Below are 11,038 nucleotides of genomic sequence, written 5' to 3'. Positions count from 1 at the left end.
GACACCTGTGTGACATGGCTGAGGGGGAGCAGAGCTGTCCCTCATGTCACTCCTCAGCACCCTCACGGGGTGTGGTCAGCTCCACTATGCATGGGGCGGGGCTGGGCCAGGAGGACCCGAGGCTCATGCTCCACTCCAGTGGCTGGTCCAGGCGCGACAGAGAGCTGGACCTGCTGTCTCCAGGAAGACAGCCCCAGCACTTCCGCTTAACTCCCTGCAGGCTTCCGGAATCCTCAGCAAGGCAGACAAAGGCTGGCCTCTCCTGTCTCTAACCTTCCCTGCACTTCCTCCCTTTCTACCCACTCGATGATCTTCTTCTAGGTTCCTGAGCAAGCCTGGAGCCCACCCGTCACCACCTTCCCCTCCCTCGCTCCTCCCGATTCCTTTCTCTTCCCCAGCCTCCCCTGGCTATCTCACCTGGCTGCAGGTGGGCGCCCCAGGGGCACAGCAAGACCTCAGGACAGGCTGGGGGCAGCTCTACTGGATTCTGGGTGTTTTCTGCACTCTGGGGAGCTGAGGAAAATTTGCAGCTGAGACAAAATAAAATGCAAGGTGGGGCGGGGCGGTGCAGGGCAGTCAGGCTTCCTATTCTGCCCACCCCTGCTCAGCAGGAGTCCTGGGAGTGGCTTCTGGCTAGGGAGTCGGGCCAGGGCGGGAGGGATGGGGGCGGAGAGGAAGGGTGGGGGAGGCTAGCGATCCACCAGAGGAGTTTTCGGGAACAGATACTGTGTGGGTGGGAGAGATGATGGAGACACACTGATAACTGGGCATTGATCACTGACCATCCCTTGGGCGGGGCTGGCAATGCTAGGGGCAGGACTTGGGGCTCTCTCGGCCGGCCGTTTTATGGTTTGCTGGGTGCTGCCATCTGGGCCGTGCATGTGGCGTCCAGGCTGTCTCTGCGGCGTGCGTTCTGTGAGGGTCTCGTTGAGGAAGTCACTCCTCAGCACCTGGGGTCAGGCTCATGTCCCGGAGCCTGGCTGCCCACCCCCCCAAGCTGGGCTCCGTCTTACTCTTGCTCCAAGTTTAGACATCTGAGGACCCATGTGGGGACCCCGGTGCTTCTTGGCCTGGCTTTGGCTTGTGAGGGCTTGGCCCTGGGGCGTGGGGAGGGTGGAGGGTGGGCACTGGGACCCAGGTGGGAGAAGCCTCTGCAGCTGTGAGTTCCTGGAACAGGAAGTAGGGAAAGAGGTCTCCTCACCCTGCATCCCACAGAGATGCGGGGTTTGTTTCTGGCTTTACAGTGTTATTTATTTGAAAGGGAGAGAGAGAGAGATGGAGACCTATTGTCTGAGCACTGGCTCCCCAGATTAAAGCCAGCAGCCAGGAGCTCACTCCAGGTCTCCCACGTGAGTGAAAGGAACACAACTACTAGAGCTCCCACCTCCCTCCTCCCAGGGTGCGCTCTAACAGGAAGCTGGAATTGGAGCGGAGCCAGGACTCGAACCCAGGCCCTCGGCTATGGGATGCGGAAGTCCCAAGTGGCATCTGAACCGCGGCGCCAAACTCCCAGCCCAGCCAGCCACTGGACTTGAGCAGCCAAGCCGCTGTTCTGAAAGCAGACCAGGGACAGGCCACCAGGGGCTAAGGGTCCCTGGGGGAGGGGAGAGGAGGCCGTGAGTCGCCCGCGTCCTTAGCGCCCGTTCTCGGGAGCTCCTCGGTCTGCCAGGAGGGTCACACGTCTTTTAGGCCTGGAGCCACAGATGCCGCCTCTTTCCCCAAACCAAAATGCACGTGGATGAGGAGTCAGGTTGTGACCGGACGCCCCGAGGCTGGAGCCCCAAGCACCAAGCAGTCTCGTCTTGGACCTCCAGGCAGAAACTGAACTGGGGGGAGGGTGGCGCGTGCATGCAGAGAACGAGTCGGGAAGTCTGCTTGACATGGAGGTGTCAGGGTCAGGGGTCAGCCAGGGGAGGGGCCTCAGGGGCAGGAGGAGCTCCGTCGTGGGAGCCAACACCCCCAGATTCTGTCCTCTTGTACCCCGTGATCATATCCAGAGTCCGTCTAAACCAGGGCTATGGACATGTGGGGGTGGGCAACCCTGTAGCAGGGGCTGTCCTGAGCACGGCCTCTCCCCCTCCACGCCAGAAAGCCCCCTCAATGTCCCCTGGGGGGCAGGTCACCCCATTTGTAAACTCCTGGCCTAAATCTAATGAAGCAACTGTTTCTCTCTCTCTCTCTCTCTCTCTCTCTCTCTCACACACACACACACACGCACGCACGCTGTGGCTTTGTGGCTCCCCGCACTGTTCTGGAGAGTCAAGGGCAATGCGAGGGTTCTGATTGCTCCAGCAAAGCTCTTCCCCCAGCTGAGCCCCTGCAGCGTGTTTCTCTTGGGATGAACTTGATTTGACTGCAGAGACGACGGCTGGTGAGAGGTGGTCACACTGGGGAGAGTCTGTCACTGGGGGCACTGCATTCAACTCCTGTCCCCCATCAAGCCCGCCCTGCCACCTCTGCTTCCTGGCATCTCCCCTACACTGTCAGCAACACCCCAAACTCCACTTGGCTGAGTCGCCTCCCCCTGGCCCCAGACTTGCTGTCCCTCCCTCTGTCCCATCTCAGTGGGTGGCAACTCCATGCTTCCAGCTGCTGAGACCAAGAGCCTGGGACGCCCTCCTGGTGCTTTTCTCTCTCTTACGTCTCACATCCAACCAATCAGCAAATCCTGGTGGCTTCACGACAGATCCCAGGTAGGACAATGCCTGCTGGGCCGCACTCCTGGCCTAAGCCACAGGGCCCTGGCCAGGGACTTGTTGTCCTGCTGCCACCCTTGTCCTTCCTGCAGGCTGTCATCACACAGCCACCAGAGGCCCCAGTGAGACATGTGACCAGGTCACCCTCCCATCCTGGGCCCTTGTCTAATCTCCTGGAGGGAAAGGCTAGTTCCCCTTGCCTAACCCTCCCACTGCAGCCACACCTCCAGGCATACACCTGCCTCAGGGCCTTTGCACTGTCAGCACTGCTTGGGGAGTGTTGGTCCAGACACTCCCCCTTCCCCTCCCCCCCCAACTTTCTTAAACTGAGTACGCTATGACAGGCGTCATTCTCATTGAGGCTGACATCCCCACTCTACACCCACCCCCGTGTCTGATCCTCCCAGCTAACAAGCTGGGCCGTGGGCTTACTTGTGCTGGCTTACTTCCTCCCGATGGACTGTGTGCCCCGTGAGGACGGAGTCAGAGTCCCTGTGCCTGGAACAGGGCCTGGGATGGCACAGCCCCTCGGTAAATGTTTGCTGAATGAACGAATGGTCATTGAGTTTCCCCTCGTTTTGAATCTTCGCTTCTTTTGCTAACACAAAGGGGAGACTATTTGGAGAATGAATGGCGAAGGAGGTGTGGATGAGGGCTAAGTCTTTGAAAAGTCTTCACTATTCTGATCACAATTGTAAGAACACACGGAAGAGTAGCACAGAAAACCCTAAAATACAACCCAATAATTAGTCGATGTTGACTGAATTATCTGATGTTATGACTGAGCCTGTTTCCTAATTATTTTTTTCCTAAGGCAGTAGCATGAATACCAGCTAGAGGTGTGCACAGGGACGCGTGTGCACACATCGGCTTTCACGCATGCGACAAGGGGAATTGAGAAATGACTTAAACGTAATTCACAAGCTGGGAACTTCCACTGCCACGATGACTTCAAAGTTTCCTGCAGGAAATACGCGAGGTGTCGAGGACAGAGCGCCACGTGGGTCCAATCCTCTGAGAGCCACAGAAAACATACAAACAGCTCACTGAAGCTGGCCGGTCCTGAGCCATCCATCTGCGTGGGTCCTGAGCACTCGTCTCTTTGACTGCCAGCCCACCCCTTTCCTGTTGTGTGGCAGGTGGGCTACTGAGTGGGACTGGGCCCTCCCAACCTACCCACTGAGGGACAGGCACAGAAACACACTGGGCTTTGGAGCAAAGCTCAGACGTTTCCCGTGGTCGCGGGAGATTTCCTATCTCCTCCAGGCTGTGACGTTGACTTACTTGGTAGCCTTCTTGCTACCAAGAAAGAGGCCAGCTTGAGGATGAAGCCAACAGACAGAAGAGTGGAGAGCTGGGAGGATCAGACAAGCTGAGCCATGACCCTGTTGACTTGTGAGCCTCTGGATCAAACCCTGCCTGATGCCTGCCCCACTTCTGAGCTCCACGTGTCTCCAAGGCAGTAACTCCCATAAACAGGGATAAGCTGAGAGGTGTCTTTTTCTTGCAACAAAAGGCACCCCCCCCCCGCCAGGGCCGGCGCTGTGGCACAGCAGGTTAACACCCTGGCATGAAGTGCCAGCATCCCATATGGGCGCCGATTCAAGTCCCGGCTGCTCCACTTCCCATCCAGCTCTCTGCTGTGGCTTGGGAAAGCAGTAGAAGATGGCCCAAGTGCTTGGGCCCCTGCACCCATGTGGGAGACCTGGAAGAAGCTCCTGGCTCCTTGTCACTCCCCCTCTTCGTGGAGGAGCGACACTGAACCCTGCCTAGGCTTCATATCCGAGTCACGGCACCATTATGTCGCTCCCCCTCTTTGTGGAGGAACGACACAGGACCCTGCGCTGTTCTTTTGTCTGCTCGGCCCTCCCCGGGTTTGCTGCTGGTTCTTCCTGGGTTGGCTACCGACCCTTCCACCTCCGTGGAAGGGCGGTTCCCCCTGCCACTTTTCCCACTTCCGCGGGGGAGCGGCACACCGCCGGCCGGCTCTCTCGGGGGCTGCACAGGTGTTCCTTCAGATAGATGTTCCTGGTGCATGTTGTCTCTCTCCTCCTTTATAGTCCTCTTCCACCAATCCCAACTCTGCTACCCACACGCCGAGTACGCTGCTCTCCTCCAATCAGGAGCAGGATCAGCTCCTGCAGGTCATCACTCAAGTTGGCGAGAGGCAGCTGCATAGAACTTGTTACTCCCTTCTCAGCGCCATATTGTGGGAGAGCAGATGCATAGAATAAGTTTTAATTCCAGTAACAGTCTAGTCCGAGTTGCTCCCCACAGCTCCTGGCTCCGGATCGGCGCAGCTCTGGCTGTTGAGGCCGTCTGGGAAGTGAACCAGTGGATGGAAGATCTCTCTCCCTCTCTCTGCCTCTCCTCTCTCTGTGTAACTCTGACTTTCAAATAAATAAATAAATCTTTAAAAAAAAAAAAAAAGGCATTGCCGTACAGTCGCTATGATCTCTTCTAGGCCCTCCCCTCTGCTTCCCACTGGCCTGAACAGTCAGTATTCTGAGCATGCGTACATGGATAATTTAAACATGAATTGTTCTTGGTTTGCACATATCTGCTGTCCCATTTCTCCAGCATTAATGAAAATCAATGACTCTTAAGAAGCAGCGGAGGGGCTCCTCACACCTGCACCAAGCTTCCTGCATTGCATTTCTGAGTCTGCCTGCTGAGCCTGCTTTTTTAAACTTTAACTTTGTTTCTACTTAATCACTCCCCAAGTGTCAGCAACAGCTGGGGCTGGGCCAGGCTGAAGCCAGGAGCCAGGAACTCCATCTGGGTCTCTCTCATGGGTGCGGGAGACTACAGTGCTTGAACCCTCGCCTGCTGCCTCCCAGAGTGCGCATCAGCAAGAAGCTGGCTGGGAAGTGGAGGAGCTGGGACTTGAACCAGGCACTCTGATAGGAGATTCAGGTGTCCCAAGCCGAGCATACTTACAAAATTCCCACATGTGGGGCCGGTGTCGTGGCGTAGAAAGTAAAAGCTGCTGCCTGCGACACCAGCATCCCATGAGGGCGCTCGTCCTTGTCCCGGCTGCTCCACTTCCAGTCTGGTTCCTTGCTAATACGCCCGGGGGAAGCAGCAGAAGATGGCTCAAGTGCTTGGGCCCCTGCTGCTCATAAGATCAAGTTCCTGGCTCCTGGCTTTGGCCTGACCCAGCCCTGGCCATTGCAGCCATCTGGGGAGTGAACCAGAATATGAAAGACCTCTCTCTCCCTCCCTCCCTCTCTCAAATAAATAAATCGATAATTCTTTAAGAACAAATAAATAAAATGCCCACGTGACTCTCCCGAGAAGCCCAAAGCCACAGTAGCTCCGCGGGGCCCTCTCTCAGGTCAGCTGAGACCAGGGGTGGAGCTGTCTGGGGGACAGCGAGCCGGGCCCGATGATGCGTGAAGAGACGCTCCAAGAGGCCTTTCCTTATTTATTAGATTTCAGATACAAGGGACCAGGGTGTAAGCCTCCTAGGGCGTGGGATTTACACGGGGTCATTGGGAGAACCCATACAGAGGCAGAAATCCATACATGGGCGGTGCTGCAAGGAGGGACTGCTACTTTAAAAAATATATACATCTGAAGACGCCATTCCAGCCATATTATCATTATTAGAAAATAAAACAATCTTTCCACATAGTGCTTTTCTTTGGTGCTGTTCCGTGGGCGTGGGCTCGTCGTGCTCCTTGTCACCCTCCCCTGCCGCATCTCCTGTCTGCACACAGGGAGGGGACCTGAGGCAGGGGGGAGGGACCCCACACAGGGTGGGTGCAGGCTGTGCTCTTGGGAGCCCCTCACTTGGTTCTTAGATCGCAGCCTGGGAAGTCGTGGGAGACACTAGCAAGTTCACACGTGACAGCGCCAGGCTGCAACCTTTGGAGAGGATGGGGCAAGGGGAGCAAACAAAACCCAGCCAGGACCACCTGCGTCATGGTTGGATTTCATGTTTTATTTCTCGGCTCAATTCAAAAGACCTGTAGCATGAGTACAACGGAGAAGGGCTGTTTCTTTACAGACTTTAGGACGTGAACTTGGGTTCCAGTGTTTGGGGGAGGAGCCAGGGCCTCTTAACTTCTCCTCACTTCGCTATCTCCCACGGAATGTCCCCTCCACTCCCCAGGGAGGCCCCACATCTGACCTAGCCTCCAAAGAAGCTGGACACTGAACCTCTCTCCTGAATGCCCACTAGCCCAGCAGGCGCATGCCAGGGGCGTTCCCACCGGACAGCATTCCCTGTGTTCCTGACACACTTCCAGCTGCAATTCCCAGTGTACAGGCCCGCTGCCCCTTCTGTAACCTCCGTGCACTTGCAGCACTGGAACCAGTGAGCACGGCTCTCTCCACGTGCCCAACATCCACCCACGCCAAACACAGTGCCAGCAATGTAAGGATGAGCCGCAGATACCAGCAGCACACAAGCCCCTGATGGCACTGTGGACGGTCTGGACACCTCATTTGACCAGAGTGACAGTGCAGAGAACAGGGGGCGCCCCTCTCTGACAGCTCCCCCAGCACACAACACCCCCACCCCCGTTCTATCCCCCAGGGAGTCAGACTCCTAAAGGTTATGCCTCAAGGTCTAACCACCAAGTTAGACCTGGTGTTTAGCCCAGGTTCCTTGGTACCCAGCAGGCACCTCTGCCCTAGATGTGTGCAGCTGCCCGGATGAGAATGGCAATGTTCCCTCATCAAGCGACTTAGACCGGGGATTCCCCGCAGGGCAAAGGCCGGCAGGGCGCACGTGGCACTGCCCTGTGAGAGCTGGCAGAGTCCTTGATGCTCTCCAAGCAGGGACCACATCAGAGAACGGCTCTGCAGAACCCGGGCTGCCGGTCTGCCAGGACCTCCGCAGGGCCCAGCCCGGCAGCTCAGCCGCAGGCTCCCGGGAGCGGAGGTGGGACCAGCAGGAGCTGCCTCTAGGGCAGCGCTGAGCCACGCCCTGGAGGTCTGGAGGTCTGGCCCTCAGCACTGAGGGCAAGGGGCGTTTCTCCTTCATAGCTCAAGCCCCTCATCCCCGGAGACCCCGCCCACAGAGCTTGGCCGTCCAGGAACACAGCCGAGTGTGCGGGGTTGACTTCCACAGCGGCACGGGAGCTTCCTGTGTTGAAAAGTGGGGATGTCTTATGCACACCAGGAGGGCAGGTGACCTCTGCAGCAGCCGGGGGGGGGGGGCAAGCTCTAGGTGGCACAGGTGCCCCCGGCCCTTGGGGAGGCAGGGAGGGGTGTCTGGTGCTGTCGCCCCGGAGCCAGGCAGGATGAGATGCTGGCGACCCCGTGGAGCCCCTTCTCCGCAGGGCTCCCTGCCCGTGTATCCGCAGCTGGGCTTTCTTCTCGTGCTTGTCCTGGCCTTGACCCTAGCAGGGCTGCCAACCTCGAGTCAGAGCCCCCAGGTGCCCCCACGATGGCAGCAGGCTCTGGAACTTCCCACAGACCCCCTGGCCTGGACCTGCTTTGATGGGGAGTGGGGGAGGGGAGGCAGAGAAAGGCTCTGGGGGTTGGGTGGGGACCCTGCTCCTCTCTGCACCGGCATGGCCCTGTCTGTGGGCCCAAAGCTGACTGAGCCCAGACGTCAGATAGGGAAGAAGCTGGGAGTCCTGGCGGAGGCGGGAGAGGGCAGGCAGGCGCTGGGGCAGAGGTGACAGGTGGGGGTGCCTGAGGGGCAAGTGCCTGGGAAACGAGGGAGTTCCAGCCGTTGCTCTCCCACGGGTGCACCCAGATGGAGGGCTGTGTGTGTGCCGGGCTGAGCGGGAGGATGGATGGAGGGCCCTCTGCACCATAGCAGGCGTGGGCTTCGGAGCAGGCAGGGCATGTGGGAGATGTTGCTGGGATGTCTCCTGGGAACCTACCCTGTGCCTCCAGGTGGCCCAGTAGGCGCTGAGCCCCGCCCACAGGTGGGGGGAGTGAGGAAAGGCACATGCTGCCTCTCGGTGGTTGGTGGGAGAGATGGGCGCTGTCCCCGCTGATCCCCGGGAGTCTGCCAAGGGGAGGTGGCCCTTGCCCAGGCCACAGCACCATCCATGGAGAAGGAAAAACATACCCAAGAACAAGCCGGTGACAGATGAGCCCCACGCCCCTGCCCTCCCATCCCGGTCCCCCCACCTCACTGCACCCCAGAGTCTGCGCACACGGCCGGGACGCAGGAGACCCCTTCCTTGGGACAGCTCAGAGTGGCGACACGGGGCTGACGGTGGAGGCTGGTGGCCGTGGAGGTCTCCGCGCTGGTCCGTCCGTGGGGCTGGCGGTGGGCGGGCATCGGTCCGTGTGCCGGGCCCTCAGACCTTGGCCTCCAGCATCTCCAGGAAGAGTTTGTGCATGGGCACCTTGCCCTGCACTTTCACGCTGTAGAAGTGCTGCACGGCCTTGGCGGCCGTCTGCCGCAGCAGGGGCAGCGTCAGCAGCAGCTTGCCGGTCCTCCGCGGCTCCTCGTGGCGCTGGCTCAGCTCGTAGTCCTGCAGCGCCTCGTGCAGCAGGTCCTGCAGCTTCTGCACGGCCTCCAGGTCCTCGATGTACATGGAGTCTGCAGACACAAGGGTGAGCATCAGCAGCCTGGCTGAGGGGATGGGGGGTGTCCTGGGGGCAGGGGCCGTCCTGGGATCCAGGAGGCTCAGAGAGGTTAAACCACTGGTCTGAAGTCACAGACGTGATGGCGGAACCAGGAAGCGACCCTCTCATTTCATGAGCACCAAGGTGACAGTGGAGACCCTAGCGGGCTCAAGCCTGGGCAGCCCTGCTGTGCGCTCCGGAGGTGCTGGGCGGACCCTGGAGCTGGACTGGCATCCCGCCGTCACCATCCCATGACTGCACTTCTGCCGCGGCTACCAGGCACCAACTCCTACCATCAGCAGTAACCACCAGCCCCCCAAAAGTCTGGCTGCAGAACACAGACAGAGGCACAGATAAAGGGGCTGAGCTGGTGGGGCACACAGGGCGTGGGGAAGGAGGCAGCAGCTGGGAGTTTGTTAAAGCCTTGGGGAGGGCTTTGACCTGAAGCCATGAGTTGGAGGCTCAAAGGAAATTCATGCAAGTCCCAGCAGGGCGGGAGGCACCTAGTGAGGGCTGGGGTACATCGGGGCTGAGCTGCAACGCAGGGAATCTCCTGGAACCCGTTCTCTGGGGAAATCCCCGGACTCTGACCTTCCCTCCTGACCCTGGAAGTGGAGCACCCAACGCTTGCCAAGGGAGAGGGGAGGGGGAGAGGCGTGCACGTGAATGGAGGGGGCTGCGAGCTCTGGGCAGGTTGACCAGGAAGTCCGGCAGAGCGCCTGAATTCCTCGGGAGAGCCAGGCCGCCCCTTTGCACGCTGGGCTGACCTAGAAACCATGATGCCAAGGGCAGCTGCACCAACTGGCTGAACCCAGGGCTGCCCTGACCCTCTGGGTCCACACAGCCTGTGCCTTCCAGGTCTTGTCTCTCTGTCTCTCTGCCTCTGTGTGTGTGTGTGTGTGTGTGTCTTTTGGGTGGGGAGCAGTAGAATGAGGTAGAGAAGATTTTCGACTATCAGATGCTGTGTGACTTTGATCAAGTTCTTGGCCTCTCTGAGATCATTTCCTCACCTGTAAAATGGAGCACAGTGTTCCCGTACTCCTCAGGTGGCGGTGAGCGTTCAGTGAGAGTGCACATCCCCCGGCCCTTGGTAAGCCCCTAATAAGCGTTAGCTCTCATTTTCATGGGCTGCAGGCACTACGGAGAAAAACCCAAATACCCTCCAGTTCTCTCTCCCTGGGACCAGGATGGTGGTGGTGGGGACTCCTACTCTGCCAGTGGGGGGAAGACGGGCTCCATCCTACACACTCAGCCACTGACAGGGCAGGCTCCCCAGATGCGGCTGCTCCCTGGGCCCCCAGACTCACGACTCCCACCTGCTCCCTCTTCTCCTGCCCTCCCCCCCAGGAGGCCCAAATTGGCAGCTGCCTTCGACCAAAAATGAAATAAAATAACATTGCAAGATTAATTTCTTTGCAATCCATCAGCAAGTCTGTATCGATGGCATTGATAAACTGTTAATTACAAAATCAATGGCTATGAATTTGTTGTGCTGTCAAGGAGCCTTGGAGAGGGCTGGATGTGGGGTGACCGCCGGCCAGCAGGCGCCCAGGAGCTGGTGGTCTGGGACCAGTGCTCCTCGGACATGTCTCCCTCTCCTGCCTGCCGCTGGCGCCCTCAGCCGTTAGACCCACAGCCGCGTTGCCCCACCCACAGCTGCAGCTGTGGCCCTCACCGTGGCCCAGGACACTGCCACCAGGCCCATCTCAATGGTGTCCTGGCCCTGGCTCTGTCTCTCCCACAGCCCAGTGGTTCTCCTACCCTGAGGCTGGGGACAGGTCACTCTCCCACGATCTTTCCTG

General features: G+C 58.8%; 1 protein-coding gene across 4 annotated transcripts in view; it reads right to left on the bottom strand.

The window, feature by feature from the left end:
• Positions 1-6,621: 6,621 nt before the first annotated feature.
• ESRRB (estrogen related receptor beta) overlaps positions 6,622-11,038 on the bottom strand; it is a 168,055-nt gene continuing 163,638 nt past the window's right edge. For 3 of the 4 annotated variants that reach the window (XM_089322419.1, XM_089322418.1, XM_002719576.6), the window contains exon 7: positions 8,201-9,210. In XM_089322419.1, the coding sequence (XP_089178545.1) occupies positions 8,966-9,210 (245 nt within the window). In that variant the 3' untranslated portion in view covers positions 8,201-8,965. Of the gene's footprint in view, positions 9,211-11,038 lie in introns of all 4 variants that reach the window. The other variant, XM_008272007.5, reaches the window with a different exon arrangement.

The sequence above is a fragment of the Oryctolagus cuniculus genome, chromosome 20 (genome assembly GCF_051225735.1).
Source record: "Oryctolagus cuniculus isolate XC-2025 breed Fujian yellow rabbit chromosome 20, ASM5122573v1, whole genome shotgun sequence".
Lineage (NCBI taxonomy): Eukaryota > Metazoa > Chordata > Mammalia > Lagomorpha > Leporidae > Oryctolagus > Oryctolagus cuniculus.
Note: the sequence above shows the minus strand (reverse complement) of the source record. Positions and strands in the feature narration are given on the sequence as shown.